The sequence below is a fragment of the Phoenix dactylifera genome, chromosome 8, assembly GCF_051530095.1.
Source record: "Phoenix dactylifera cultivar Ajwa chromosome 8, Ajwa_hap1_PhDact_Kaust_v1.1, whole genome shotgun sequence".
Taxonomy (NCBI): Eukaryota; Viridiplantae; Streptophyta; class Magnoliopsida; order Arecales; family Arecaceae; genus Phoenix; species Phoenix dactylifera.
Window position 1 is genome coordinate 5,068,768 of NC_143197.1, and position 17,515 is coordinate 5,086,282.

At 39.7% G+C, this 17,515-nt stretch overlaps 1 protein-coding gene across 10 annotated transcripts; it reads right to left on the bottom strand.

The window, feature by feature from the left end:
- Nucleotides 1-472: 472 nt before the first annotated feature.
- Nucleotides 473-15,272, bottom strand: LOC103702132 (B3 domain-containing protein Os07g0679700-like). 10 transcript variants are annotated; one of them, XM_008784437.4, is made up of 13 exons: nucleotides 14,855-15,272; nucleotides 14,591-14,761; nucleotides 13,706-13,787; nucleotides 13,505-13,606; nucleotides 12,062-12,726; nucleotides 11,817-11,913; nucleotides 10,932-11,106; nucleotides 9,707-9,783; nucleotides 9,144-9,485; nucleotides 7,130-7,179; nucleotides 3,631-3,744; nucleotides 2,484-2,551; nucleotides 473-1,476 (listed from the first exon to the last, which is right to left on the bottom strand). In XM_008784437.4, exons 2-13 carry the CDS (start codon nucleotides 14,704-14,706, stop codon nucleotides 701-703), a joined length of 2,664 nt encoding a protein of 887 aa, XP_008782659.3. In that variant the 5' UTR covers nucleotides 14,707-14,761; nucleotides 14,855-15,272; the 3' UTR covers nucleotides 473-700. The 10 variants fall into 10 exon arrangements, with proteins under 10 accessions (XP_008782659.3, XP_008782658.3, XP_017697079.3 ...); XM_008784436.4 differs by having other exon boundaries at nucleotides 14,591-14,770; nucleotides 14,855-15,270; XM_017841590.4 differs by having other exon boundaries at nucleotides 14,591-14,732; nucleotides 14,855-15,269.
- Between the last annotated feature and the right edge of the window lie 2,243 nt (nucleotides 15,273-17,515).

Consider the following 17,515-nt stretch of genomic DNA (forward strand, 5'->3'; position numbering starts at 1 on the left):
CTGTGAGCAGAGATTTGTGCAAGAAATTACAGGTAGTTTTCTTAAATTGATAGATCTGCATCTCACCTCAGTGTTCTTAATACGGTATACACAAAAGCAGTCACCACTGAATAGCTCTGGATATCTCAGTCCACAGAGGGAAGAAAAACGATGTAAAAAGTTTATTACCTGCGAAGAGTTGAATGTCTCCCACGTCCCGTAGGCCCCTCAGCTGAATCCTTATGCGATCTCATCTCATAAATTACAGGACACTGCATCTTTCTGATGGGTTGAATAAACTCAAGGAACCGTTGTATTTTAGTGCATGCAATGTTTAAGGCCATCCAGAAGTGCAAAGCTTTTGAAATCCAATGACCTAAATTGCCACAGTGATCATTCTTGCAACGAAAGGATAAAACGAAGCACAAGTCTTAAGAAATTTCAAGGTTATACTAAATCACAAATCTAAATATATATCAACTGAACTCATTCATTTTGGCAAGAACACCCCTTAATTATAAACATGGCATTACCTATCACAAAATGCTCACCAGTTTCATCTCCTGATGTAAGTACATCTCACCAATTCAAATGGGTGAAGAGAACACTACACAAAAGAAGCAAAAAAAGGCAAGCCTAATAACCACCAGCAGATTGCATACATCACACCATCTGATACTAAACAAAATTTGATGCCACTCCGACACAAGGAAAAATATTTTCAAGCAGCATCACTTCTTGCCTTGTCAGGACTGTTATACCCTTCATCAGCACCAGCATCCCTCTCCTGAGCCACAGAAGCAAAGTGACTCTCATCAGGTGTTCTTCCCTCGCTCTCTGCAGGCCCTTGTGGAATCGTGAGAGAGCTTGAGCTCCCTTGCTCACCCACCAAGCTGGTGAGCCCAGTCTGCTTCAGATACACCTCCAAGGGAAGGTTTGCCTCCTGCAGAAGGCTCATCATGCTCTGCTGGGGCCGCCCGGCTTGTGGAACCTCATCACGTCCAGGGTGGCAATTCAAGTCTATCCGCCCCTTGCTTATGTCAAGCTTCTCGATGATGGCTCGATTATATCCCGGCCCCTGCCCCAACTCATACTCCCGATGGACATCAAGAGGCTGAACATTTCTTGACAAGCTGCTCCCTTCAAGTTCTTCCTTGTTGCCCCAAGCAAGCCTCTTCTGAGCCTCAGCCTCCTCACGCTCAGACTGGCGCTTCTTTTTCCTCATCATGAGTGTTTTGAAGCGCCTTTTGACCGTCAGACACACGTTGCAGGTGCATGTAGGGCTATGCTTTGGGCCCTTTCCACTTGGAGGCTGGATGCACACGATGCAAGTGCACCCAGGGCGATGCCGTGGATGCTTGGTTGTCGTTGCAACTGAGGATGTGGTTTGATTACCAACATCTCCCAAAGCTGCAGCATTGGCCAAGGCATCCAGGCCAGATGATGCATCCAACTCTGGAAAGTGCTGTTTAACATTCGTCTGCTGCCTTCTGTAATCTGCATGAAGGATACTATATGAGAAAACATATGTTTTAGAGAGAGACAACTAGCATAAACCTCTACTTTGTAGTAAAGATGTGCAAAGATATACATGTTCTAAATTTTGTGAATGCTGGCAATTCACCACATCAATAACAGGTAAAACCAAGTCAACATAAAGATACAAAGGCCACAAACTTGATCCAGGGCCATGACAGTGTAGCAAATTAGAACTGAATGAAAAACACAATATTACAATAGCCAACAGTGTGGATGCCAAATATGAAACACAAAGTATAAATCTAAGGTCGATTATGGACCAAGCATCATACCATCAAATTACCTGTGTTATAAAAATTATGTTTACAATAGCAAGCCTAACCACACATATATTTTAATTTTATATCGAGTGCAAAAGAGAAGTCGAATTTTGAAGATCACCAAAAGTTACAGCCTAAACATCCCTATGTATACCAAACCTATTGTTGTCAGCAAACTATGTTCAGTCTCTTTGCAGACTGTATATAGATATTCATGTAAAATGCACATGAAAAAAAAATAATATTATGGTAAACAACAGAACGGATGCCATCAAATTACGATTAAGAAAAAATATGTTTACAGCAGCAAGGTTAACTATATGCATATTTTAATTTTATATAGAGTACAAAAGAGAAGTCAAATTTTGAGTATCACCAAAAGTTAGGAGTCTCACCATCCCGATGTATAAGAAACCCGTTCTTGGCAGCAAATTAAATTCAGTCTCTTTACAAACCATATATCAATACCCATGCAAACTGCACCACTAGAATCAAGTGTTGTTTTATGTGGTGCCTAATGCAAGGGCAGGCCCTAAGAGCTACTACGGTGCTTCCCCAAGATTGAAGCAAATACAAAACCTCACATGGTCTCTTTTGCAGGTGCTTAAACATCCCATGAAATTTCCTTGCACCAACACCATAATCCGTGGCATATTAAATCCGTCCAGTCAGTACTAATTTGCATTACAAAGAAAAATCACATACCTGCATATTGTCGGAGAAGACTTTGCAGATCTTTCTGGCTCAATTCTTCTGGCGCATGGCATGAAGATCTGCAGAAATGTCATAAATGAGTACAAAAAGAAGCCCACAACACCAAGATATGGAAGAGAGCATCTAGGATAAAATGCTACAACAGAGATGGAATAAATGTAACCATACAAAATTAAGAGCTGCATCACAACAGGCTTCCATTATCAAAAAAATGAAGAAGAAGAAAAAGCTGAACAACAAGACGGACAGCAAAATCAGCCTTAAAGGTGATGTGAAGGTTATGTCTCTGAAGCATCAGAAAATTGATTACTTTCGATATGGACATATTTAAGGCCTCACCAGTCTCTATTTTGTTTGTCGTGAGACGCACAATCTGTCTTATTAACTGTGTTTACAATGGTAGGGGATGAGATCCCAACACTTCGGAGACTTTGAGCAAAAGTGGTGTGCGATAGAGGGATCAAAGCAAACGAGGGTAGTTGAGGACAACTCTAGTAATCTCCAATAATTATTTCCATTAGAAGGCGATCTACCTTATCCCTAAAATTTAGGATAATGGAAAGTGTGGCCATCTGATCTCTAAAATATCTTTTTGAACTTGCTTCTTTTCTTGATATAATGCTTCTTTACATTACAGCTCAAGTGAACGCAGAATTAGTACGATTTCAGCAAAATGGAATGTATTTGGCACGATTATGCTATGCAAACACTTCTTGTTGCTGTATACCAAGTCTTCAGGTTCATTGCTATCGAATTCACCCTGCTGCTTGCTCTTCATGCAACTATATTAGAACATTTTCCGATACACTATTACTGAAACTTCCTACAGTGGTAGAATGACAATATAAGCATTTTAGGAAGATTTCATATGTTTGACCATCAAACAAGCAACGGAAATTTATTAAGACTGATACTAAATGATGTAATATTATATGATCTTATACAAAGTGTCTTATATAGATACTCAAGGAACAACCCATCCATCTCCATCAAATGCAACACATAACCTTGGAAAGGACAATAAAACATGTTTTTGATATAGTATTGCGTAATTAAGCATTGACAGCCAACCATCAGATGTTTTAAAGCAGCATTCACAATTGAGCGGGATCATTTTGTAAACAACATTACTATTAACCTCTTTGGGTCCCATGTGTTGTCAGCACATGTCCACTTTGAAGGAACAAGAACATCCACAGGCAGCCGGCGCCATTTGGAGCAATCATCACATTGAATCCATTGATCTCGTTCCCTAGAAGTATCAAGGCAAGCCAAATTATATGAACATATACATAAGAACAAATCTTTTCTCAGCAATGTGATCTTGATGAGGAAAATGAAAGGCGGATAAAATAACTTGCTATAAAGAATAAACTGACTAAGTATTTAATGGTTTAGCATCTGCTTTCCGACATGAACTTAAGTTTATGAAAAATTTGAGCAAGCAACTATGGCCAAATTGAACTTTTTTATTTTATTGGTGATCTTCTGATGCAATAGCAATAAGTAGATCAATGTCGTCATAGGTGCATGAAGCATGGCACCTGGCCGGTTTTTGCCCATTTTTTATGGGATAAGTGTCTACTTTTGATGTTTTATCACTTCAAATTCTGGCCATGTTTTTATATAGCAAAATTTATTTACTACTAAGTAAATTGTGGTATACTCAATGGATATGATATATTTTTTATGCTATTTCTATGATCCAAATATATATACCTATAATAATTTGACCATTAAAGATCATGATATAATTTTATTTATTTATTGAGATGTTTTTAAACAAAATTTTAGGCTTGCCTATGCCACCTAGGCATTTCAAGGGGGCACCACTTAGAACCACCTACATTCTGATAACCTTCAAGTAGATTGCTTGTTGCACAGGATGCGTGGAGATGGTTAAGGATACAGTTGGGGAACATTACTGTTTATGGCACAGCCGGCACTTTTCACACTACAATATGTCAAAAATGTAATATGAGATCTCAGTTAGTTTTCTTTTGCTTTATAAGAGTCTAAGATTTCGTAGGATTAATCCTACTTTTCAGGAGCCTAATTAGGAATTAGGAGATACGGTAGTTCCGCTGGACCCGTTAGTTGGCCCACAAAAAGAGGGTGCATGATCTCTCTGTGCGGCCTTTCTCTTTTGTTTCCTTCTCTTATCCTTTCCGTCCTCTTTCGATTGAGAGAAGTGGAGCGAAGGAAGAGAGAGCTTTGTTTTAGGAAATTAGTTGGCATCGAAAATTCTCCCCTTCCTTTCTTTTTCTCCTCTTGTTTCCCTTCTTTTTTTTTCTCTCCCCCAAGTATCGTTACCTATCTTGCAGTTATTTCCATGTCGAATCCTAGATATTTGCTTGCCGTCATCTTAATCTACCAATGGTTCAATAATCCTACATCTAAATTTGGTAGAATTTTGAATAAAGAAATGCAAACTCATTAGTAAAACCCTAATCTATTTTGGTTCTATTTTAGCTACCCTCCTACCTCAACAAATTTTACTTGATCCTGCATTGCCTCAATTTCTAGTTTCATTAAGGAAGCAGCAAACTCACTTATAACTGTACCCTAATCTTGTCTTTGGATTCACTCATGCATTACAGGCTGTTCCCCATGTGGTCCTGCACCATTGGCTCTTCCAAATGAAAATGGAGAAGGCAACCTGTCAAATACCTTCTTCTATTGGTGAGGGATGTGAATTGGTAAAGATACTTCTTTCTTATCTAAGTTTAGTTTCAGACTGGGATCAGGTCAGGGAGCAGAAAGTCCAAGGTCCACAGGTTTCAGCAGCAGCGAGGCAAAGGGTTGCAACATGAATCAGACCAAAGCCTACTCTGCACTTCTTTTATTAAATAAGGGTTTCAGCAGCAGCAGCAGCAGCAGCGAGGCAAAGGGTTACAATTCCATGTTGTCTGACAGCCAAGGGCCGTATAGATTATGAAAATTCTTTGGCATATCTCAGATCAGAAAAATGGGAAATCACAGCTACAAACTCAGGCCCACAAGGTTGACCTTGGTGAGTATAACCTCAAATTGCATGGCCAATGATAGATTTTCCAACAGGGTGTTTAAATATTACTAGATACATATTCTAAAAAGTAATGCTGAAAACTGAGGATCTAATGCTCCCATGAATGAAACTTAATCAGATGGATAATAACTTTGGGCATCTGAGGAAACTGTTACTTTAACAGGCGATGAGTAGTGGCTCTGCACTCGGTAGAAGCAGGATAGGTGACGAAATACATGAGATCACAACTTATCCCTATTTTTTGAGGGATAAGGTAAGTCACGTTTCAAATGGTTTTCGTTATCCCAACTAACCCAGATAACTTGTAATCGGGACTCCTCTCTCCTCTTTTCCTTGCTTGTAATCTTATCGGGCCAACAAGATCTTCCAGCATCCATACAATTCCTTATAATGTGATAAAGCTAGAAGTGGGCCAGGCCGAGCCATGTTCCTACCTGGACCTAACTTGAATTTTTTTTTTCGGGCTTCGGGCCAGACTTAGGCCCGAAAATTTTTAGATGTCCAGGCCTGAGCCCGACCCGAGCCTAGGCTTGGGCCTGGCCTGAATTGCCCATTTGGGCCAAAGATAGGTCCGGCCCGAACCCAATCGAAGTTTAATATTTTATAATATTGCTTTATGAGCTAGTTAAAAATTGGATTCTCTTCTATAATACAAGTAAATAATACATGATACATTATTCTCAGCTAAACTCATTTTAATTTGTTCTTTACTTTCACATTATTTTTTCTAAATAACAACATACAAAAACAAATCGATTCGAGCCTGAATTCTGACTCTGTTTCGAGCCTTGTTTGGGCTCGAGCTCGGGTCGGGCCCGAGCCAGGCCAACGACATACCCGAGCCTAGCTCAAAAAATAAACAGGCTTTACATTTAAGCCCAAACTCAGTCTGAACTTTTTCGGGCCTAGCCCGAAGCCCAGCCTGGCCCGATAGGCCTCGGGTCGGCCTGAACCCATTTCCAACCCTAGTGCCAGATAGACAATACTAGTGTTTGAGCTAACAAACTAGTTGAAATGGGTTGAGTTAGCTCTTCAAGAGATCCATAGTTAATGCAGGCAAATAGAACCTTGACAATATTCTTGATAGATACGAGCATCCTTGGAATCTTGGGGTTATTCACACTTCATGTAGGATTTTAAATTAGAATAATACAAAACATGGGTGATTCACCATTATACGTGCTAATAACCACATCAAACTTGTTATGAGTGATCAAACTTATTATTAAGCGATGACATGATTAAAGATGGTCTAAGTCACAGTAATGTTAGAATAAATGCTTGTATTGCGCCTAAAACCTCGCAAAGCCCAGATTTTCTTATGTCAAATCTATGTTACAGGTCACTGAACTTTTGTCTAGATAGACAACTGGCATGATTGTTCCAAAAACAAGTTCATAAAGCTAGTGAAATAAAGAGTACAAATATAAAAACCACTCTATGCTAAAGATACTAAATATAAATTTGATCAAACCTGCACATGCTTATATGCATTTTACAAGCAGGTGACCTTGCCTACACACATGCATCAATGTTTGTGCTCCTCAGTCACTCCTTAAGAAAACTTTGTGAACTAAGACAAACAATTATGTAACATAATCATCCTTACCCAGTAAGTCGTGCTGTGTAAATGGTTTTCTTCCCAAGAACTGGGGGTTCCTGCACCAAAGGGGTAAAATGGATCAGTTGCAGAGTCCAATTTGCATGCCCAACTGGATACTTAAACTGAAAAATTGGAGGCAAATTCAAAAAAATTTCACAGCAATGGTTCCTTTAAGTAAATATAAGTACACTACCCAAAAAAAGAAAAAGAAAAAAAGAAGATAATTGCATTTCATGAACTGAAAATTGAAGGCAACAGATCAGTGGCTGTAGAAACAACTAATGGCTGCTTCAAGATCTTAGAAAGTTAGTGGCAGATAAAAGTGAGGAGAGGTCAAATAAATCTGAGAACAGGACATTTTGCTTGCAAGAAAGTCAGCTAGTTGAGACTCTTTCGAGCAAAAAGCATCAGAAAATTGCAACTTACAAAAGTTTGCTAACTAATTTAAATAGTTCAAGTATAACCATTTGCTTTACAAATGTTAAAGGATTCAACTGATTAAAATTGTTAAATTCTTATACATGAAGTGGAATTGACCAGTAAACAACCAATAAAGGAAGTACAATTGCCACAATCACTTCTATTATCAAGTGACATAATATAACCTTGCTACATTCAATTAGTCTTCTTCTTCGGACCCATGTATGTTAGTACTTTGCAACAATTAGCAACAGCAGAAAAGACAAATGACAGCCAATAGTTCAAGGTCATCATATAGATGCTTTGTGAGGTGATTGACAGTAGGCTCATGCAATGGGCCAATCAATATGACTAAGCAAAGAGTCATTGCAGACGGTAGAGCAGGAAAACATAGCCAAGACAAGAGGCAGATGGATCCAAGAAGTATGTGTAATCAAAAAAAGCACATGGACGTGATGTTAATTTTCAATGGATTTTGCTTCATTGGGCCAAAATTTGTCAACTCCAATGCAAAAGGCCAAAATTCTGGCTAAAACATCGATGAGTTACTTGAAAAAAACTATTTCTGATCTCATAAAATTGATGGTAGCTGCATAAATTGCACAAAAACCAGCCAGACAAATTAGAACCGAGGTTTTACTACTGGACGTACCAGTTTGTACTAGAGGAAACTAGTACAGGGGCTTGAGACAGTACCATACGGACACATTGCATTAGGGGTGCAAATGGGTCAGGTCGGGTCCTGAGTGACCTTGACCCAACCCGGTTCCTTGTTCGGATCCTAATTTTAGACCCAGACCCAACCCATTAGAAGATCGAGTCGGGTACTACAATTTTGACCCAACGGGTTATTCGGATCGGGTCGGGTCCTACAATTTTGACCCAACGGGTCATTTAGGTCGGGTCGGGTCTATGTATAACCCAGACCCAATCCAAAAAATTCGGGTCCGGTTCGTGTCAACCCATCCATGGCTTCAGATTTGGGTTCGGTCGGATTGGGTCGTAGGATTGAAAATCCAAAATTACCCAAATTTCAAATGGGTGGGGTCAGGTCAGGTCAGTTCTGAATTCAGTAAACCTAGACCCGACCCAGAAAATGGAATAGATCTAATTTTAGGACCCGACCTGGCCCCATAGGTCCTTTAAAATGGGTCGGGTCGGGTCCCGGGTTAACCCGACCCATTTGCAGCCTTACATAGCAGACATGCTGCTTTTCTAATTTAGCACTTCTACCATGTGTCAATACAGGGGGCATACCATGCATTGTAGTATCCTACCCCACTAAGGTACTAATGTGGGACCCAGTACCGAAACATAAAACCTTGATCAAAACAAAAAATAATGGCATGTTTTGCTTAACCATATACTACTTATTAATTAATGTATCTCTGAAAAGATAAAATTGGTACAGGTAATATGCCATTAAACAAAATGAAAATCAAGCACCAAGGCAAAAAAAAAAAAAAAGCTCCTCTTACATTTTATCTGACACTAAAAGGATAAAGCAAGCAGGTAATCAAGAAACTTGGCATGTTAAAAGAAGTAAACCTAAAAGGCATGCAACAAAAGTTACCCCAGAATTTTAACAAGTTTGACTTACATCATATTCTTCAATTTCGTGATCGTCAATCATGACGACGCTAGGTCTTGAATTTGGAGCCGGACGCAGCAAGTTTTGAGCCTCCTCCCAGGTAAGTGTCAGCTCCAAAGCATCTTCACTATCCATAAGCAGCCTCCTACATTTGGCACCGATATTACGACTTCGCTTTTGTACAGGCTGCAGCTGCAGTCCCTCATTTGGCCTGCCTCCATGCTTATCTGTCTGATGATAAGACAGAAGAAGTCCTGGATAACCACTAGCTATAGGTAGGTTCTCGTTTACACCCGGGAGGAATGTTTCATTGCCAACGGCACTGTTGGCAATGGCAGAAATCTGAGAATCCTGCTTCAAGTTTTGATGTCAGAACACAAAGCAAAGTTCAACAAAAAATGTTTGATGTGGACTATAGCAAATCATATAACAATCCAAATCATACATTATATTAGAGACTCTAAAAATAAAGGAGCCAGAGGCCAGATTACAAATTTAACATCAGTCTCTCTAATACTGTGAAGACATAGAACTTGTTAGGCGAAAGAAAAGATGCCTGAGAGGCTTCTTACCGGCAAAGGCACAGTATTTGTCGCCTTTCGATAGCCCATTACAAGTTTTCCTTCAGGATCAATCCGGCTAAAAGTTACTGAGGAAAAAAGAAATATCAGTTAAATAATACTATCAAGTTAAACCATACAATTCAGTATAGCAAACTAGTGCAGGAAGCGATAGCAAAAAAGAGTAAATTGAGGACTAACGAAACGGGATGCAAAAGGGAGGACGTGCAGCATCATGTATATACAAGCAAAAGAAACTTAACTGATTAGCAGAAAAATATAAAAGCATATGAAATAAACAAATAAGATCTTTCAATTATACCTCAACAGTTAACCCCCCAAAATAATCTTTATATAATGCCCAGTTTTTGATACACAATCAGGCCGTTTACAGTACAAAATGTCTTGTATATTCACTATGTTTCCCACTAATTCTCACCTGGTGAAAAACAGCCTTGGGTTCTCAAAAAAGCCTCGAGGCGAACAGAACTAATTAGTTAAGTAAGTGATAGTAAAATTATAAGACACAAGTCTAGGGTTGCAGGTTTTGAGAATCTTGTTTATATGCTTGGCTTTGTTACATAGGAAAATGATAAACTCAGAAATCTATTTTTTAGGATAATATGGTGGTGCAAAATAACATTCAGGAGAAAACAACAAGAAGCATAGAAGTTAAAAATAAAATAAAATAAAGATAGATTAACCTACCATAACAATAGGAAAAAAAAAAACCACATGCATAAACAATAATATGATATTAGTAAAATGATAAAAACTAATTATCTAAAAGAATAAAAACCAAATTAACTAACTAAAAATATGAAAAATGAATGAAAAATTCTCTACAACACCATGTTGTGACGAAGTGTAGGAACAAGCAGCCTGAAAATAAATGCCATTAGATTCAAAGCATTGTTCAAGCTCACTAGAAAAGCACTATACAACCTACAGACTTGTAAACATTAAACAGTTTGACTTAGTGAAAGGAGATCATTTGCTGGCAATAATTAACAAACTCACGGACTCCTTCCTAACAAGGTCAGATTTTGGGAAAAGATCAGCTTATTCCTCTATCAAGTGTAACTTCCATGAGATGATAAGCAAGGTTCCTTCAAAGATTCCAGTCTGAATTTCTTCCTTACGCTGGGGAAAATAGTAATAAAGATGGTCTACAGCAAATGCATGCACTGGGTAGCTTTTCTAATTTCATATTTATCAAAAGAACCTTGGAAATTACCTGTATCACCGGCTTGCAATTGTAGTGACTGTATGCATGGAGTGACACCCTCCAAGACATACATTCTGCTGTTGTTATTTGGCCAAAACCTGAACTGGAAATGCCACTCTTTGCCCTTTGCATCTTGAATCGTCAATGGAAGGCCTTCTGGTTGAGAAATTGGAGGAAAATATGCCTGTAGAAGAATCATGTTGAAATAAGGGATATTCAAGTTATGAGAATCATAAGAGGTAAGCAAGAAGGAAATAGATGATAATGAGAAAACAAAATAGATGATATTCTTATATATGTATGTATGTATATTTGCATGTATATGTGTATGCATCTATGCATGAAGAACTTATGATACTCGATTTTCATTTGATTCAATCAAGTTTCATGCTGTCATAAATAAGCTAACCATGAAGATTATATGTGAGGAAAACTTTATATAAAGTCCAGATTTAAGCAAGCAGCCATAGTTTTATATGCACATTTACGCATTTTGGATAAGCTTTTTCTAATTATATATGTACTCACTGTCATGAAAGATAAATCCTTACAGTAGATAGTAAATGAATTACTAGGTGATCAGAACTCTAGATGTCCCTGACTGCATAGCAATCAAAAAGTTAATTCGACTAAGCTGTTCATCAAAATGCCTTAAAATCCTATTAATATAAGAAATTTCCAGGCATGAATAGTCAGGAGAAATGCAGCATAGCAAGACACACATACGATAATGGAAAACCTGTTTATAGTCCCTACATCAGATATGAGACCTGAGCTGATTATAAACATTGTTTTCATCAAACTGTACAAAATGAATTTTCTAGAAATGAACCGCAATTACCAAGTTAGAAGAGAAAAATGAAAGGAAAAATATTGAGCAAATGCAGGTATTACCTCAGCACAAGCTTTGGGAAGAACCAAACGTCCAATACGACCTGCATCACTTGCGCTCAAGACCTTCTCAAATAGTGGCACAATTGTAGAATTTGCACTTTTAGAAGAAGAATTAAGGAGACTGAAATATTTAGGGAATATGAAAAAGCAACTAAAACTAACAATGTAAGCTTAAGGACAAACTACAGCATACAATTAATGTAAAGACATGTTGTTATTATCCTGAGACAAAATTATGAGGATACTCTCCAGATATTTGCTGGAGTTCTTGGTCTGTAATCCTTGGCCAATAACGTGGAAGTAGTTGATTCCGGCCTCTTCCCTCAGCAGGTGGCCTTGCCACACGCATATGTGAAAATCCATCTTTTGATGCCTCTGGAGTAGCTCCGCTACCTGCCTTTGGAAGCCTGGGCAGAAACTGGCGAGCCCTTTGCACTTGCTGAAATGCAGAGGATGCCTTGTTCAGGTCCCCTCCTTCAGCAAGTGCATTAGCTGGGGGCAGCACCATAAGAGGCCTTTCTGCATCTGACGTCCCCAGAGTCATACTCAGACATGCCTGGGCTAGTGACTCAGATATCATATCATGTTGCTGGGACATTTGTGAAGACCCTGCAGCACCTTGGTTTCTACTTGAGAAACTCAACCTTCCTACTTCCCCTGCATTAGAGGCCAAATGGTCCCATCTGATATGCTGAGATGATCCATTTTCACCCTCTCTCTGCTCTAAAGGTACAATTCTCAGTTCGTTAGTGTCATTATTTCTGCCCAACTGCATAACCGCCTTTCCCTTACCAACAGCACTATCATCCATTTTAGCTTCAGCAGAGCTGGTTGACAAGTCACATTCACTACCTACCAAAAGCCTTTGATTGTGTTGAGGCAAAAATTTTTGCACGACTTCACTTGAAACCTGCAAAAGAGAAGTTTCAGATGACACTGAACAACATGATGTTCAAAAAATGCATGTTCTTGTTTCTTATAACTGACATTAGTAGTCGGTGAGCATTTATTAAGTGTTCAAAGAGCGCTGAAAATTGAAAACAAGGTGCATTTATTAAGTGCTGAGTGCTGACCAAGATCAACTCAATAGAATTCAAGGGTTTACATGAGGGGTGTGATAAGCAGTCATAAATGGGGGAACTGGACAGTAGTGTTCAAAGAGCGCTGAAAATTGAAAACAAGGTGCATTTATTAAGTGCTGAGTGCTGACCAAGATCGGCTCCATAGAATTCAAGGGTTTACATGAGGGGTTTGATGAGCAGTCATAAATGGGGGAATTAGATTGAAGGGCCCCACAATTGGATTCCAGATTCAAAGAATCATATTAGCGCTGTGTTAGACCACATCGGTGAATAGATCACCAATTTCGTCCATCTGACAGTCACAAATTATGATTGACATGGTGGATAGGCTAGCTAGGTAAAATGGCCGATTTTTTCTATGGTAGTCAATATGCTTTGCACGTGTCCATTGTTACATGTACTATGGTGCATTTGATATGATTCTGGGTATTTGTCTTACACTCTATTGGCAAAGCAGAGGTATGATCTATTGTTGGTACATGAGAAAACACTAGTGGAGATAGTAGAGATACTCAAACATTTGAGTACTTAAGTGAATATGAATGTATGCATGCACACGTTATATAAGCATATAGATGAAACTACATATATTGTATAAAATCTTACGAAGGAAATTTCTGAATTCTTCAGGCAGCTAATACACTGAACTCCACCATTGTCAAGCAAATCAAATGAGAACTTTGAAGCGATGCATCCACAATGAAGGCGCTGCAAATAGCACATTGAATAGGATACACCATTAAAAAAGTTCATAGCAAGAACAGATGGAAATTAAAATTATCAAATGTCTTCAAAAAATCCACTTACTTTACCACAGAAAAAACACTCCCTCCATCCTGATTGTTTCTGGTGAAATATGTCACAGAAAATTAACTGCTCATATGCCACACTAGAACGAAGGACAGACACGACAACAACATAAGAATGTTACATGTCATAAATTAATTTTGATAAAGTATTAATTGACCTGCTTTAATAGGAAGAGCATTAGTATCATTGGCACAAAACAAATGCTATATATATATATATATATATATATATATATATATATATATATATATATATATATATATATATATATATATATATATATATATATATATATATCAGAGTTCGGGGCAATAAGCCCATCTAAGCAAGAACAGAATGCTCTGCTCAAAAAATAACCAAACATGAAGCACACATGGAAAGAGAACCTTACAGAATACGTGGCGATAATTTCAGAAAACGCTTGTGCATTTCAAAATTTCGAAGAGGTAAAAATTAATCACACAAGCCTACATAACAGCCCTAAACATATTGAAAAAAGAGTAACCAGAGTAAAAAAGATTAGAAATTCATAATAAAACAAAGCATACAAAATCTTAAATTCAGACAATCCAGTACATCAAGAAACCAATAACACCATCAGTATCTCCACATAATCTTCCGGCCAACAAACACTACAAGAGAACAAGCGCAAGCCGTAAAATCTTGTACCTCAGAACAACAAAACCTGAAACGCAAATCCCCACCCCCCCAAATCCAAACTTCCCATCAAATCCAACAAAGAAACAAAAACCACCTCCAAATACTACTTAAAGGAATAGCTAGACACTTCAAGATTCCCAGGACTAAAAAGATCAAACAAAACATATAGATCCCAGATTAAAATTCAAAAAAAGAGAGAAGAGAAAAGAGAAAAATTTATACCCGCATTTGTTGCAGAGGTTTGCGAATCCACCCGATTTCAGCCCCCATCCCTTCTTCCACTCGCCCTCCGACACAGTGGCGCCACAGGAAACGTTCATGCACCGCTTGGTTGCCATCCCGAATCCCGTCTAATTCCACCAACCTGCCGATCCACGCACCACTCCTTTACCCCTATCACCACTATTAGCGTAACAATCAACCAAAGAAAACACACAAAACCACATACGTACACGTCAAGATAGAATCAAAGGAAAAAGATCCCACCTTTCTCCTTTTCCTTGCTTCTTTTACCGACAACCGAGATCAAATCAACAGCTCGTTCCGATCTCACCACAGAGCTCACTCCACAGAAATCAATCTTTCCGGCGAGCTCGAAAAGGTGGCAAGAAGTCGAAAGACAGAGCGATCCGGCAACCAAAGAGAAGATTTAAGAGCTCAAAGGGGAAAGATTTATCGGAGATGGAGATTGAGAGGACGAAAAGCAGACGAAGAGGAGGAAAGAAGTCTGCATGCAAAGAAGAGGAGATACCTCCGAGAAGGAGATACAAGCCTCCAAATAGTAAAAGAAGGGGGCGAGTAAAGAAGGGAAACATTTAATTCATGCACCACGACACTTCACGACAGCCCAGCTCTCTCCCTCCCTTTCTATCCGCCTGCTGTTCTAACCCTTCGGCAAAACAAATAAAAAAGGATAGCAATTAATACTTCAATTAGTATTAGAGGTGTGTCGAATTCTAATTCTTTGGACCCCACCGTCCCCAGCCGTGAGATTGGTGGACCCGCGCTGATCCGGCGGTCCGGGTGAGGTCACCTCCGGTGGCGGGATGTGGACTTCGGGGAGCGTATCAATGCGCTCGGTACATTGCAGTCAAACCGCCAGCTAGCTAAAAGCAGTACGGTCCAGGTGGCCGTTGCGCGCTCACGCCCCCCACGCCCTCTAGCGGTAACGTGACTACGGTGGTGAGGGGACCGAGGAGCGGGGGCGCCGTTGGGGGGATCAGAGCCGTTGGATTTGTTGATGGAGGGGGTGTGGGGTCCGCTTGGCGTTTTGAATGGTTGGCGGTGCGCCAGCGAATTGGAGCGGGGTCGCATGATGGACGGCTGGTGATGGGGACGCCGCACCAACGCAAGATATACGCGGGGGGGGGGGGGGGGGGGGGAGAGAGCTACGGAACCCAACCACAACCACATTACCAAATCCATGTCACATGGCTGTGCTGATTGACGGAATCCACGGGGTCTGATGCGGGAAATAGTGCACGAAACGGTTGCCGTACACGTGGCAAGTGCATGCTTGGTACGAATGCTTGGGACGCAGAATTTTTACATTAAATAAGCCCTACAGGGTTTCTTTTTGAGCGTGGGATGGGATGGGCTCCAGAATCATCTTCGTGTTGACGAAGACGAGAGAAGAATTTTTATAGGGAGGCACGAAGGAGGAAGGGGATTGGTTAGTTATTAAGGAAGGGGGGGGAGGTTTCGGTCGTTAAGGGATGGAAGGGGCCCACGGATTTTAAACCGTTGAGGTGATAGGAGATCGTAGGCCGTCTGATCAGCGACGCAAGCTTGCCGTGGGGTCATCGTTCGCGCGAAAGGAGGATGAATGAAGTCGCCGTCGGATCGTGCAATAGTAACTTAGAGATCTGTGCAAAAGAATAAAAAAAAAGTTTAGAGTGCTTTAAGAGCTGTGCGGGGTGCGATGCGACGGTAAACGTGTCGAAAGAAATCAATCCATTCTTTCGTGCGAAAGATGCGACCCGAATCCAGGGGCGGAGGAAGGCCGTACCATGGATTAATAGGGGTTGAGGGAATCTCTTGGCGACTTGGGATGTCGTGAAAGCAAGGGAATGAGAACAGTGACATGTCAGGGCTCGTTTGGTTCGCAGGAAAAGGAGGGGGAAAGTGTGGTCAACGGGAAAGTAATAAGATGCCTCTTGTTTGGTTGGAGTTTTCAAAAGAAAGAGAAGGAAAAGTTGTATTCCCATGGGAATGTGATTCCCACATTTCATGGGAAAGTCTTTCCCATGAGAAACATGGGAAAGTTACTTTCCCATGAGGCGGAAATCACTCCATTTTTACTTTTTCCCAAAAAGTCCCTTCAGCATTAAAGAAGCATTAAAGAGGCATTAAAAACCTAATTTTTATTAAGGGTATAATAGGAATTATATATAACTTTCCTAGGAAAGTGGATGGCCAACCAAACATAAGCACCTTGGAAATTTGTCACTTTTCCATGGTCAACCAAACATGCCAAAAGTACTTTCCTAGGCATCCTCTTCCTAGGAATTTATTTCCCAGGAATCATATTCCTAGGAAGGAAAATGCTTCCCGCGAACCAAACGAGCCCTCAATGTTTTGTCATAAGGCACTGTTGTTCTGAGAAGTGGTATGATAAGTATATTTTTTTATTAATTTTTGATAATTTGAGGATAAGAATGGGGTGAGAGAATCTTCTACATGTATGAGTTGCTGGAGAAGATAAAAGGCTGACTGATAGTGCCTGGAAAGGTCAGCTTACAAATAAGGCGATAGCCAACATTTGATTTGCTCAGAACATTGAAAGCTCTCTCACTCTTGATCTTTTTCCTTCTCCATCTTAATTTTTAGGACAATGCATTTAAAAGTCAGAAATAATTTCACCTAATCATTTATGTTTCTGCTCCATTTTTATGGCAGATGATTGGTGGATTACTGCAATGACACATCATTCATTTGACTCCGATGTACCATACCAACTCTCGACCATCCCCAAGAATTGATGCTCCCACGAGAATGAGTGATACTGGAAAGCAGCAATTTTAAAAATCTAAAAAAAAAACGCTATTTTATTTTGGGGGGGGGGGGGGGGGGGGGGGTAAAACTTAGTATAGCTGCTCCAATGATGCAAGAAATTTTTTTTTCACATTTGCAAATTTCTCCTAACAC